General features: G+C 32.7%; 1 protein-coding gene across 1 annotated transcript in view; it reads left to right on the forward strand.

Annotated features, from left to right (window-relative positions):
- The first annotated feature begins 4677 nt into the window (after positions 1-4677).
- LOC118190268 (lateral eye opsin-like) overlaps positions 4678-15220 on the forward strand; it is a 57030-nt gene continuing 46487 nt past the window's right edge. Inside the window, exon 1 of the mRNA XM_085815444.1 lies at positions 4678-4836. Coding sequence (XP_085671570.1) covers positions 4828-4836 — 9 coding nt within the window. The 5' untranslated portion in view covers positions 4678-4827. The remainder of the gene's footprint in view (positions 4837-15220) is intronic.

Consider the following 15220-nt stretch of genomic DNA (forward strand, 5'->3'; position numbering starts at 1 on the left):
AGCCGGGAAATATCCCTCTTCATCACAATACACTGAAGCATCAAACCTTCGTTTTTCACTTGTTTACGACTTTCCTAACAGTTTTGGTGACGCATTAAAATGTCTCGTACACCAAGCTGCATCGTTACTTGTTAAAAATTGCTGATTTTTGTGTTTCTGCATTAATTTTTATAAGCTATTTTCTCCCTTCTTTCCGCATGCCTTTGTGGCGTAACGGAAGCACACTCGGTGTGTATTCGAGATGTGCGGGTTTGAGTCCCGGCGAGGGCATTGCGCATTTTTTACGTCTCCAGCATCAAAATAATCTAATAACTCAACAGTGGCGCCCAAACTAAAAAGTGGTAGATAAATAATTCACCATCGTCAGGATTTGGTCATTGGGTTCCCTAATCCCCAGCCGCTCTTTAAATGGAGAAATAATTTAAGGTATTTTCTTCCTCCTTCCAGCGTTACTTCATGATGTAACCGGTAGCACACTCGATTCCATGTTCCAGTCCCAGAGAGGGCAATGTACATTTTTCTCTTTCGTGCTTTGGAAAACAAAAACAAAAAAAAACAAAAAAAAAACCCTTCATGACTCTACATGTTTTCATTTGTGCTTTGTAAGCTGATAGTCGGAAAAATTTTAGACTTCTCCTGTTTAAAATTAGAATGAATCAGATCCAAAAATTCATAGAATGCTTTCTCATTCTTATTTTTGTAGTATTTTCAAGTAACTATGAGAAATGTCGCCTGTTAGCTTACTAGCTGTATTTCAGCTGTTTTTAATCTTTCTTATGTGATAGAGGTTAGTTGTCTCTCTTACATAGCACATATTGTACATCATGGAAAACTGACTTCGAACCGGATCTTTGAAAAGAAAGGAATGCGACTATGCCCTCCATTTAGGCAGTGCTAATAGTGCAGAACCTGTGTGTGATTATGCTATAATTATCATTGACGATAATGCAATTAAAAAACCATCTAGTGGTACTTGTTAACTGTTAAAAGAAAAATGTTTTTGTAACTATGAAAGAGTTGTTTGGAACTTAGGTTTATTTGGTGCGGCAACGAGAAGAAACGAAAACCTCTCTGGATTGTATATGTTATGAAGTGCTTGCAAATGAGTCTATGAAACCCGCGAATTTGTAGTGGTACTTAGAGACGAAACACGCAAGTGCAAAAAGTAAACCTTTAGAATTTTTCTAACGATGTATTGAAGAACTGAATGAAGAAGTCACATTTCTTTTAATATAGATTCCGTAGCTAAACGTTCTTAGAAATTTCCTATATTGCAAGTCTTCAGATCGCGAAGAGCGGGAAACTCCATTTACAGAACTGAGATTTTAGTACTTTCAGTTACAAAAGATATAGTTTAAACAATACTAAAGAAAAATTATCAAAGAACATTGATTTAATGCCACGCTTAAACGATACCGGTGCACACGCCAAATTAATGGTATAGCTAATAATGTAGAATCTAAACTTATCAGGAGAGTAAAACAAATTCTATTCACCTCAAATAGACGAGGTGAAAGAGACGTTTTAAATAATAATTTGTATTCGTGGTGTAACCGGAAGGACGTCCGACCAGCATCAAGAGATCCGAAGTTCAAATCCCGGTGAGAGGGCTCTGCACAATTATCTCATTTCCTGTTTTAAAAAGTTCTAGTTGATTCTACAATGGCGTCGGAACTAAAAATTGATGTGTAATAATTCGTCACCTTTGGTTCCTTCCTAGCAGTTACCCTTTAAGTGGGGTAACTGCTAGGAAGTTAAATAATAATGTATTAAACCTTGCCCAGAAATATTATTATTTAACTTTATTCGGAAGTTAAATAATAATAATATTCATCTTATGCTCTCGAGACATCCTCGTGCATATTAATCTTCAGTTTCTTCTTCCTTTATGCGACCTTATTACAACGCCTCCCCTCATAAAAGAATTTTCCTTCCATAGTCTACATACTTTTCCATAGTCTAATTACTTTATTTGATAGCATTTGATTTGTTGAAAGTTACTTATTGCAATTATTGTTTATTTTATTATTGTAATGTAATGTTTTTATTGCATTTAGGCCTCAGTTGTAAGTTTGGCTTCCTGCCCAGGAATTGCACTGCCCGGAACGTGCAGTTCTTGGTTAGGAGGCAGTGTTACGGTTTTTGGTATTTATTTAGCTATTTTTATTAGAATATTTAATTAAAATTGTTTTATATTCCCGTGCAGTGCAGAACGAGACTTATCTGAAGAGAAAGCTACCCCGGAAAAATTAAAATACAGCAGCACGCACATTTAACATTTTAATAAATAGATATCTCATAATTGTATTTTTTTGCTATCCAGAAAAATCAAGAAAATACCAGAATATTCTCGTGCACGATTAAAAAGCTTATAAAAACTGGAGGAAAACATCTCAATTCAGTTGTTTACCGTAGCAAATCCGCGGTGAAATCGCATTAACTTTTTTTTTTTTTTTTTTTTTTTGGAATTGAGTTCTATTGAACTTTATAGTAGTTTAAAATATAACTACTGTGAGATATTGTGATATTGTACGAATATCTCTGAGGAAATTTAAGCATTTTGTATTTATTCGTGAGATAAGAATAAATTTCATTGAATTTTTATCAACTTGTGCATTCAATGCATATTTCTTTTCCTATTTCTCAGCATAAGAGAGGTCCACACATCTAACCGGAGAGTCTTGTTCATGGCAGTGAGATCAGGGCAAATTAACGCATCCAATATCTTTATTTTGCTTGCTTCAGACAGATTCCGAAGCACTGGGGAATAATAGCACGTTAGGTAATAAGGTGAGCACACTTCGTTTGAGTCCGCTTCTACAGTCTGTCTTAGAAGATTGTCTGAACAAAACTATGTTCAAACTTCGTGTGGTGTCTCTTCCAATAACATGTCGCCGGCATGAATGCTTTCAAACCATTGACGAATGGGAAATTTACTTGTTGTGTTAGATGTGGTCCAAAAGCTGTAGTAATACTATCTGCTGCCCAAGGCCGCCTTATCGGTACTATGATTAATGATGCTGACTGCTGTACCGACGGCTCCGTGTTCGAATCTCTGAGAAGGTTTAAATATTTGTAAGTATATAGGGCAGAGGTTTTTCACTCTGTTTTTGCACTATACATCCCTTTCACCATTGTTTCAATATCTTCCCTCTTCTCTCCTTCTCAAAACTCGAAAAATGCATATGCCTTCATTTAGATTTTGATTATTTTTAAGCGTTTTTATAAATTACACAACAAAATGAATGGAAAATATTGATAAATAACGAAATTTAAATAAAAGTGGTTTTTTATATTTATAAACTAAAATTAAATACTTGACAGCTAGATGAAAGCTGGCCGCATTTTCCCTTGAAGTTACGAAATTTCACCCAGATCAAATATCTTCCTTGGTTGAGAGCTACGTGCTAATGTGTCTCTGAGGTATGAGAACACTTAAAATAATGGCAAGTAGAATGTCCTCTCAAGTGGTTTGGTGGTAGGGGAAAGGAGGTGGAAGACCCTCATACAGTTTACATGGATGATCTCTATTAAAATTAAAGTAGATCCGCGCAGTTTATGCAGCGGGAATGCACCTATACGACCAACAGTGAAATTCATGTATTCGACTCACTTCATTTGCATGTGTCTGCTGCAGAACATGCAGAATGACATAGTTTGAACTCGAATAGAAAACTCGCCTTCATTTGCAGAGAATCAACCAAATGACCAAAGCTGCTTATCAAACATACGTATATCTGCCAAACATATAATACCATCTCTGATATATATCAATGGTTAGTTGTGTGCTCTCAGCTTTCCAAACTTTTTTTTAATTTCAAATGAAACGACTCAATGCATATCTTTTATTATAAACACTTAGATAAATTTACGTTTTCTAACAATTATAATACATTTTAATACTTGTCTCCGTCTGAATGATTTTGATAAAAACTTGTAGGAGATGTTAAGCTTTCAGCTAAATACTTTGATAAAAGATGAATCACATTATTCGTTTTAGCTTTAAAAATGAGAGACTTATTTTTGAAGCAGTTGCATAAATAAATAATTCTTCCAAATACTTGTTTATTGCTGTTCTCTTTACCATGTAAAAACAATGCTTTTGGTTTTTATCATTATAGCATGGATAATGTTATCTATGTTTCATTCAGAAAAGTTATTTGCTGAATTTTCACAGTATATTTGTATCGTAAAATAAGAATATTTTCCTTTGAAATCGCAAAAACTTAGGTTCAAAATTTTTTCATATGTTAAAAGCAGAAGCAGATGCTATCGAACTACATCAGACAATAATTAAAAGTCAAAATAGAATGTTGATACCAAATACGTTTTTTGAAGCGTTTTAGTTTCAAAAGAATTGTAGAGATTTCATCAAAATCGCTCTAAAAATAGCCCTCTGTATTGTTTTCAAACCATTTTTAACTCTAAGAGCGGTATCCGAAAACAGTTTTAACGGTACATGTAAATTATTTGAGGTCATGTGCTGATCTCATCGATTTTCAAGATTTGGTACAAAGAAATAAACAAAAAACAAATTCATAACAAGAAAGATGCATTGTTTCTAAGTTTTTATATTTTATCTTAATCCCTTCACGCTGTCATCTGCTCATCACTGAATCAGTAGAAAAGAAATTAATGGCAGCCAATCACAGAAAAGTTTCTTCTCAGTTCAGTTAGGGCCCACAGCATTCCTGAATGCAGTTTGAGAAGAAACTAGTAAGATCAAGTTAGGTAGTGATAAAGTTCTAAGAGAAAAACTCCTAAGATTTTATTAAGAATTTATGATTTATATAAAGTTATCCACTAAAAAGAACTAATTTTGTCATCATGGAAACGGTGAGTGCAAGATTTTCTTTAATAATTAAAATAAATATTAATTTAATTTTATAATAAATGAAATATTAATTCACTTTTAAAATTTAATACAGTTCTGTTTTAATACCTTTCAACAGATTTGTTTCACTTTTGGGCATTTTGATAATTCTTTTCACCATCAACTAATTTATATGTCTCTCTTACTTTCCCAAAGAAAATGTTAGGTATTCTATCAGTGAATGTTTTAATTCTCGAAAGAGTTAATAATTAATTTACTGCAACATAAAGTTCTAAATATTCTTCATCTAAATGTTCCCAGAAGTCATAAATAAACAATAATATTCGATGACAAGAAATTCAACTTTGCAATCCATATCCTGCAATCATTTTAATTAAAACTGAAGGTAAAAATTTTTTTAAAAATCTTAATTCGTACATTAGTGTGGCCAGTTTGATTGGTGTTTTAAATATCTTCCTATATTAATATTTTGGTTTAATATTATCTCTTAAATCATCAAAGAATGCAAATTCTTTATTTCACATCGACATGAGCACGCATGTATGCAAGTTATGTTATCTACAATACTCAGGGTAGCTTATGGCAGGGCCAATGGAAGTTAATTAGCATAAACAAAATCAAAACATACTAAAAGAGCTCTACTATTTTCTTATTGAAAATTCATCAGTACCTTAAATTTAAACAGTTTTCTAGCATCATAAACATTTTTTGGTAGCTAACTACTTCCGGATTCAAACACTTGTAGCGATAAAATAAATGTTAATAATGAAATATATCTCAATATTATTAAAAATATTAGTTTTATTTTGTTACATAAATATTGCTATTATTTAAATATTATTTATGTTTCTAATTATTATGTTTGCCTTGTTCCACGTAAATAAAACAAACAAGCCATGTTTGCTGCCATTATTAAAAAAATACTTGGATATTTTCAGAAGCAGTGCTATTGTACTTTGGAAACAAGAATGAAATTAAAAATGTTTGTTTTCATGTTACTTAAATGAACACAATTTTTACCAACATGAAATTCTGAATCGTTCTGAAGCTAGTACCACTTTCTCAAAAAATGAGAAACAAAAGTTCAGAAAAGGTTTCATTTTTATTAGTACTTGAAAAAAGGAGTATTTTTCCGGCTTGTGATAATAATATCTGTTGTAAATAAATATTGTTACCAATCCGACAATGTAGTAACATTTTTCGTTTATCTTCGGTATTATAAAAGTGGTCATTGGTGAAATAATGTCAATCACATAAAAAGTCATTTTATATGGACTTCTCAACAAGAGCTATTTTATTATGTTAAAATAATAAATCAAAATTTCTGGCTTTGTTTACGCGCGCCTAGAACAAAATTTAACAGTTATGAAGTGGTTTTGTACTAACATGCAGACTGCTAAACCTGATATTATTTTCTTTTACTTTGTTCAAAGAATAACATACATTTCAACTATTTTGATATTTCCTGTATTTACACTATGTTACATTCTAAAATGAAATCAAAAAAGAAAGGTGAGGGTTTTTAAAATTGAAATTTTTTTCTAGAGTTAATTCTATTTGTTAATAGAGATTAATGTTTATCAGCTGCAGCAGTAAATGTTGTTTCTCGAAACATTTTTATAGTTTTAGTGTTATGTATATGATGTGACTGTGTAGACTGACTTCTGCTGTAAAATCTTCTAAAATGTACTCGCAAATTTTAAGAAGCAAAACTAACTGAATCATATTAACACTCCTTTGTTTCTGATTAACTTCACAATATGTATAAATTTCACAAATGAAACATATTTATTCATAGAACTTAATTTTGTGTCATGGTTTTTATATCGAATACTTTATAAAGGCACTTTACAAATTTTACTATATTCCTAAAGAATTGTACGCGTATAGAAGTCTATTTAGGCTGTAAATTATGAACAGTGAACAATCTACCAATTGAATAATTCTGCAAATTCTTAATGGTAACATGTGGCAAGGTATTAGACTACAATCTAAATGTTTCAGATTTTAATTCGTAAATCTTATTATTGATATAGTATTAGAATTAATAAGTGTCTCTTAAATCAAATTAAAATATTATTTTATATTTTTAACATTGAGCTTACATCAACATCTTCTCTTTGATAATTAAGTAATGTCAATCAATGTTATAAGAATAAAGCAATATAAGTAAGAACTGTGATCTTAAAATTTGAAAATTTAGTTTTTTGGGAGAAACCGTAGATGAAACCAAAGGAAAGTTCCTTAATCGGTCTTAAATTCGAAGTGAAAGATAGCAATTCGTGGTACTACTTTGGTAGACGGTTGCACGGATTTTTGGCGATTTACATTGGCGCAACTGTTGGCGCTGTTTTTACAGTCGTCAGCCATCTTGAAAAATGCTGTTTTTACGTATTTCACGCATAGTAAAGTATTCGAAACTTAAAAAAAATAAATATCGTTAAAAATAATGGATTAATTTTTTGCTGAAAACGTTGCTTTTTTTTAAGATGGCTGGCAAATGTAAATAAATACATTTACTAAGAGTATAAAATGCTAAAGTAAGGTTAAATTATTGCTTTCATATAATAGAATAAAAACACCGCTATAAGAACATTGCGCCCACATTTAATTGCAATAAAATATTACTTAAATTGAATATTGAATTAAAAACATCATACCAACGTTTAAGAGAATTAAAATTTTTCAATTACTTATATTCAAATCCTTTAAAATAAGTTTTATAGAATATAATTATTTAACATTAAAACAAATAGTGGCAATAAATACGAGTATCTCAGGAATTTTCGAAAACAGTGTATAAAAATTGAAGTATACAATAATAAAGTAAAAGAAAAATATGTACTTAAATTTTTTTAAGTATTTTATCTTACGTATATTAATAAGTACCAGGGGAAAAAAAATCTTCATCTGTTATCCACATCTCTCGCACTTCAGTGAAGAAGCAATTAGCAAGGTTTCCTCCAAAAATTTTTAATAAATTTCCTCTGACCCTTGTAACAATAAATAAATCTTTGATTAGGAAATCCAGGTTGGCTAAAATAAGGTCTAAAAAGGCAATTTTTTTATTCCGATACCAATAATTCTTGGTAATTGCCAATAACAACATTCATCTTCGAAACTGACACATCCATTCGCTTTGAAATTTGAGGAATTCGAAGACATGAATAATAAAATTTTAAAATGGCGCGGTAATGCACAAATATTCAGTACCAATCAGGGAGCTGATTACATCACGCATAGAATTAAAATTAATTAAATAATCATTCATAAAAAATCATATTTAAAAATGCAAAATTAAATTGTATTTTAATATTTAACAGCCATAAATAATGTTTAATACATTAGATTAAATTTATAGATATTAAAACCAATTACTTTTAAAATAATGTGACGTCATTCATTACATCATTCACAACATAAATTCCATAAAATATCATAAACAATAAAATTTTTATTTAAAATAAAAATGAAAAATTAAATTCATTTTTATTATTTAGAAGTCATAAATAATATTTACAACACGGAATTTATGCATAATAAAAAGCATTATTTTTTAAATAAAATTACAACAAAGTATCGGTTACCATAAATAACTTGTCTATAAATGGGTTTACCATAAGTCGTATCGCTCGCCAAAAAACAAATCGCCAAAAAATCGCCAAAATCCGTGCAACCGTCTACCAAAGTAGCACCCAATTCGTCAATTGATCTCTGGAGCACAATTTGTTTTTGCTACGGAGCAATAAATGGCTTCATGTTTTACTTTCACTTACATTTAAGATAAGACAATGCAACAAGCACTGAGTTGCAATACAAGGTTCAAATTAAGAAACAGAAATGTACACTAAGCTTTAAAAATTTCGAGTCCCTGTGTTTGGATTTAAGCAACACTTGAGATTGGAATTATGCACATAGTACTTTTGCTGATATTTTTCCTTTAGCTCTGAAATTTAATTAAATTAATATTCTGAAATAATGTTAGAAGAAAATATGATTTTAAAAATTAATCTAATAATAATGTGCCTTTTATGTCAGTTCATATAGAATATTTATCTGTAATTAATTTTCAAATAAGGAAATTCATCACATTAATGCGTTACAGCAAAGCATAAGGAATTCTAACTTTATATGGTCAGTTTTATTTCTTTAGAGTTTAATTAATATTCTGCAAACTTGTAAGGATCTTAAGTTTTACTAACGTTTATTTTATTTTAAATCTTTACTATCACTTCTTATTTTCTACTTCCGGCCAGAATTAAAAGCTTTAACTTATTTATGCAAATTTGTCTTGCGAACGCCAAGTACTTAAGTTGTGGCTTTTTGCCAAGCAAGAGAGAGGAATAAGTGATTAGGAGCAGGCCGCTTGCCATAGCGTGTGTGTGATTATGGCAAAGCCTCGAGGGCTATCTGCCTAAGGGGAGGGATGCCTTCGTGGAGGACTTTCTAAGGGAAACTGGCTCGTATACACGTTACACATGGGGAAAACCACGAAAACGCCCATGCAGCCAGCCCGTTCGCGGGATTCGAACCTCGGACCGAACTACCAGTGTTCAGCGACTTTACCGCTCAGCCGCTGGTGGGCCCTCGCTTGCCATAGCAGTTTTACTCGGTTGCTGGTTGCCGTCAAGGCCAGAGGTTTAATCCTCTTGATAATTTTAAACGTGCTGTAGTGTTAGCAGTTCTCTGTACTACACACGGCTTTCTGTTAATATACGGCCAATCTTCAAGTAGGCACTTGTTTATTAATCCAAAGTTAGTTTAGTTAGAGTTTAGTTAATATTTTTATATTCTTACGTTCAGACCACAAGTGGTTGGTCTCTGTATTCCGAAGTCCGGAAATCATTGTAAAGAGAGAAAAATAAAGGGTTTCGTATACCCTTCCTGTGTGTTTCGTCTACTTCCCAAATTTATTGAACATAGCTTTAGTAAGCTCCCTGTTCCGAGTCAGGTCATTTAATGCTCCCAAAGCAAGTAAGGAGGAACACAGAACCTGATAATAACTGTCAAACTGAAAAGAAGTTTTATTTCCGGTTTCCGGAAGAAATTACACCCTTGCCAATTAACACAAGACATAAAATCTTTCGTCCTTTTTTCAAATTACAATAGTCCATTATTTAGCAATGCAACAAAGTGAATCAATAAAAACAATGTATCCCTTAGTAATACTTCGATATTTTCAATTGTAAGAGGGTTAATAATAGAATATTTTTATTGTTTAAGTTGAGGTTTCCATAAAATGATTTTATTGTTATTTGCAATAATAACTGCAAATTTCTTGCAGTTAAAAATTGGCATTAATGAAACAACATTAATAAACAATTTTGCCGTTAACGTAATTAATGAAAACATTAAATTCTAATAGTACGTTCAAAGTCATTATCAATGTCGCCGAAAAGAATTCCACATCATTTGAGTTATAATCAATATTATGTGACTGATTTCTAAATTTAAATGTCATTTTCTACAACATATTTATAATGCTTTAAACAATTCTTTTATTCGTGTTGCCATGCAGTTCCAATGAAATTATCCCGGTGAAAGTTGACTGCGTAAACAAAACAAAGTTTCAAGATTTCCCCCTTTCATAGCGAGGTAAAAAAGACTAAATATGAGAAAGTTCCTTCAAAATGTTTTCCTCCACGAAGACCTTTCTTGTTTTAGATATAGATTCTTCGCATGCTTTGCCTTAATGGATAAAATAAACAAATAGGGGTCTTTGCAGCTACAGTAATTTATTTATCTGTAATTCTCTACTCTACTCTATACTAATTAATATTATTACGAAAACAAAAAATTCGGATTAAAACATTTTCTTTCCTCATGAGCAGCTGTCATCTTTCGTATATATTGGCTGATAAATGAATCGATTACTATTTGATTAATCAGAATATTTAGATTATTTACCTATTATTTTGAATTGAATATTTATCAAACATGGGATACAGATGTTTTAGTGAATTTGCTGTATCAAAATGGAAGTAAACCGTTTATAATACATTGCTAGCATTTAACAGGGATCTAAAGATTAGCTTATAATTTTTGCTGTAAATTCTGGACTCAAAATTCATAACATAGGCGATATTCAAATTCTTATTTGCTGTTCATAATACTTGAACATTATTGTACCTTAATTTAATATCTCTTACCTCATATTTCAAACTTAAACATTTAGCAGCTAATTAGAGAACGAATTAATTGTCAGATGTCTAAATTAAAAACATCAAGTAGGAGTTCTTTCATTTTTCGAGACCGAAATGTGGTCTGAAAACACTGGTGACTCAATAGATAATAGTCAAGAAAAATCTGTCATGTTTTCAAAATCCTTTTCCTGATTTTAAATGATTATTTTCGTACCTAATAGATGAACAAAATTGAACAAAACAAACTTACAAGGTAATCATGGCTTTTGCGCCATCTGTCTTTGAGTTTCTTAAAAAAGTGAAGAAGCTTCAAGCTGATACTTTCCCTCTCGTTACTTTTCCGAATATTCACAAAATGACCTATTTAAATGTACTAAGCAATAATTTTATTATAAGCTAAAATGTCGTTCAGTAATTAAAGAACCACAAACAAATGCTCTACATATGATTCTAGAACATTTTTTAAAATTTTACCGAGTTAACATTCAGAAGAACTGAACTGTAAATTGATTTTCTTTGAAATTTATTTCTTATACATGATAATTATCAAATAAAAGAGACATTAAAACTCGAAGAAGACAATAAAAAAATCAAGCTGTTTTACCATTTATTATCACACTTACTACATTGGCCATGTTCATTGCGTATATGCCAAACTAGATTTGCTTAAATCCAGAAAAACGCAGGAGGGTGTTTATATGTCTAACAATCAAGATATGGAAATATATCTTCATCATAGGAAGATATGTTCATACATTTAATGAAAAAAAAAATAGTTGTTAAAATTGTGTAGTGAAACAAAATAAAAGCATGTAAATTATAACAAAATTTAGCAATGGATTATCTGGTAATTTCCCGGAATTTCAAATTTTATTTTCTGAGTTACCAGAAGATTAATTCTAGAAAAAACAAATATAAAACAATAAACGCAACACTAAGAAGGAGTGGTCAGAAATTTATGTAAATTTTAGAGTAGACGCACGTCACTGAGTTATGCGAATGATGTGAAATGCGCAGTTCTCCGACGCACGTGAAGTAAGATATAAGGGAAAGAACGTGCAGAATGGGAAATATTCTTGTCGTTATTTCTGCCAGAAAGTTGGTTTTTGTTCCGGAGGATACGTGTAATAGGAGAGAATGCCAGGCCGCCGTCAACGAAAGCACTTCCAGCAGATAGACAATTTTACGAGGGGTATGGTGATCGGACTGAGAAGGGCGGGTTGGTCCTTACGTCAAATCGCAGCTGACACCCACACGGTATCAGCGAGAACGGTGCATCGGCTATGGCGAACATGGTTGGAATAAGGAAATGTGGGAAGAAGGAGGGGTGCAGGTGCAGCACATGGACCTTGTAAGAGATAGACTAACCCAGTGGGCGGGGCGCGCGTCACCCACATGTCCGCAAGAAAGAGTAGGGACGATCTGGTTTACTTTAACATCGAAACCTATGGCGTTTGTATCACATAATTGTTTTTAATTATTAAATGTGATGCGTTGTATAAGTGATGAGGTTAAGTCACAGTTTTTTCAAATAATATTTAATATATCTCTTTAAAGCACTTTTTACTGCATTTTGCGCATTCTTTTCATGCGTAATTCTTGTATAAACATCTTTACTTTGGTAAAACAGTAAAAACTCTAAACACAAAATTTATGAACTTACTTTTGAGTGCAAATAAAGTAAAATTAAATAAGAATGATAGTACATGAAGCTTTGAAACAAATAAAGCAAAATTAAACAAGATCTGATATATATATTTTTTAATTTTACGAGAATTTTCAGGCAGTGGTTTTTAAAATTATTATAACATTACAAGACGATCATTTATTTGATCATATGATCATTAATCACTAACATCATAAGATGAAATTTTTATTTTAATAATTCATATAATTCGGAACATAAACTTTTCTCAGTGTAATGAAAATAAATAAATAAAATCTGGAAGCACTCAGATTTATGTTACGCTCAAAGGGACGTTTCTTAGTGCTTTGATTTACCTCTATTTATTGAATATGATGTTCTTATCACGTAAACCACACAAAATTCAATTCAACAGCAGTATAACAAAATATCTGAAAACAGCATATCTGTAGAATTTCTGTGCTGGAGATAAAAATGTTATTTGCCTTACAGTGTTACCATTGCTTGCTTTGAACGCGTTGAGTTTCTTAATAAAAAATTAGTTAAAGTTTTACAAAATATGAAATGGATTAAAACAAATTAGACATTTGGCTGTTCGGGTAGAGGATTACGTTATTCAAAATTTGATGGCTCTAGATACCGTCCTTTTTTCACAGCGCGAGAAACATACATGTATCCGTGCAGATTATTCATTATTAAATTTCATTAAATATAATACAAGACGATAATATTTGGCGGCAACAATTTGCCAAGGGAAACGGACGTTTATAATGAAACAGCGCAAAATGCCGTTTCGAAACTAATAGACTTTCTGGGCTCCTGCCCCTTTGGGCTAATAAATTAAATTCACAGTAAATAAAAAAATCTTATGCAGACTAGAATTAAATTTAAAAAAATAATCACTATAAAATGTTAGCACAATCAATTATTACAGTTTACAATTTTGACATTAGAATTAAATGTATAAAAATTATTAAGGTGTTTAAAGTGTTTATCACTACGATTGTATTGTGAAATATAGTTGAAATAAAACTCCTTTATGTATGCTATAATATTCACCTATAATCTTAGAAAAGCAGCACAACTTAGAATTTTAAGCAAAAATAATTCATTTTTAGGTATTTTAGTATTTTTTTACTTATTTACCCAATAAAAATTATAAAAGAAAGTTCTTTGTTTAAAATTTTCTATTAGTTCAGATTTAAAATATTATTTTCTCAAAGAAATAGTTACAAATTTCCTTACAGCATAGGAAAACCTAAAAAAACAGCCAGGCCTGAAAGCATGCAACAATAATCATTTGGAACGTTAATTATGCTTGATACATATGCTAAATTTTTAAAAATCAATCACAGTTTAAAAAATTAAAATATCTAAAAATTCTAATTTGTGAAATGAGGTGCTACAACCAACTTTTTCTTGACAATTATACACACTGCAATAGCCAACCATTGTAAGTTTCTGCAAGTCGTCCCTATTCCTCCGGATGTGGTCAAGATGACATCCGCGAATGCGCCAGAAGAGGGAGGAAAGCCATTTGGGTTGGTCTATTTCTTATAAGGTCCATGGTACAGCCAGAATGACGTCAGGACGCGTGCATCGACGCATCTGCCGACAAGCTGTGGCTGTTCCGCAAGTCACTTGGTCCGCGATTCTGCAGCATGTGCAAGATATCCTGGATGTTCCCGTGTCGACCAGAACCATTTTCCGTCGATTGGTTGAACGTAGCCTGCACTCACGGCGTCTGCCAACGTTTAGAATGGTGCCGGACTGGAGCGATGTGGATGACAGAATGGCGAAACTTCGTGTTCTCAGATGAGTCACGCTTCTGTTTATCCACTGACAGTCGCCGCATACGTGTGTGGCGTCGACGTGGAGACAAATCTAATCCGGCAGTAACTGTGGAACGCCCCACCGCGCGACAACATGGCATAATGGTTTGGGGCGCTTTTGCCTACGATTCCAGGTCACCTCTAGTTCGTATTCAGGGCACTATGACGGCCCAACGATACTTGGATAATGTACTGAGGCCGGTGGCAATCCCCTACCTTCGGGGGCTGCAGAAACGTAGCTAGGGTTTTCAGCGACCGGGGACAACTGCAGATTTTGCGCCCCTTTCCCTGTTCCAAGAACGAAAATATTTCATTCTACAATTTCGTAACATCAATTTGGAGCCCCCTGAATGCTGCGCCCGGGAACAGATGTCCCCCTTGCCCCACCCTAGCTACGCCACTGGGAGGCTGCCTAATGCAATTTTTCAGCAGGATAACGCCCGACCACACAGTGCTCGCATCTGCCAACCTGCTCTGCAAGGTATACAGATGCTTCCCTGGCCACCGTACTCTTCTGACTTGTCATCAATCAAAGAACATGTGTGGGATGTGATTGCACGCCGTTTGCAGACTCTGCCCCTGCCTCGTTCAGAAGATGAACTGTGGCAAATGGTTGAAAGGGAATGGAGAACCTTCCTCAGGACACCATCCGCACTCTTATTGACTCTATGCTTAGACGTGTTTCTTCGTGCATCGCTGTCCGTGGTGGTCCTACATCCTACTGAGCAGGTAAGTGGCAAGAGGAATGGGACAATAGCTTCACCGG

This window comes from Stegodyphus dumicola, chromosome 4 (genome assembly GCF_044657685.1).
Source record: "Stegodyphus dumicola isolate Sdum_Otavi_A_Nest chromosome 4, ASM4465768v1".
In the NCBI taxonomy this organism is placed as follows: Eukaryota; Metazoa; Arthropoda; class Arachnida; order Araneae; family Eresidae; genus Stegodyphus; species Stegodyphus dumicola.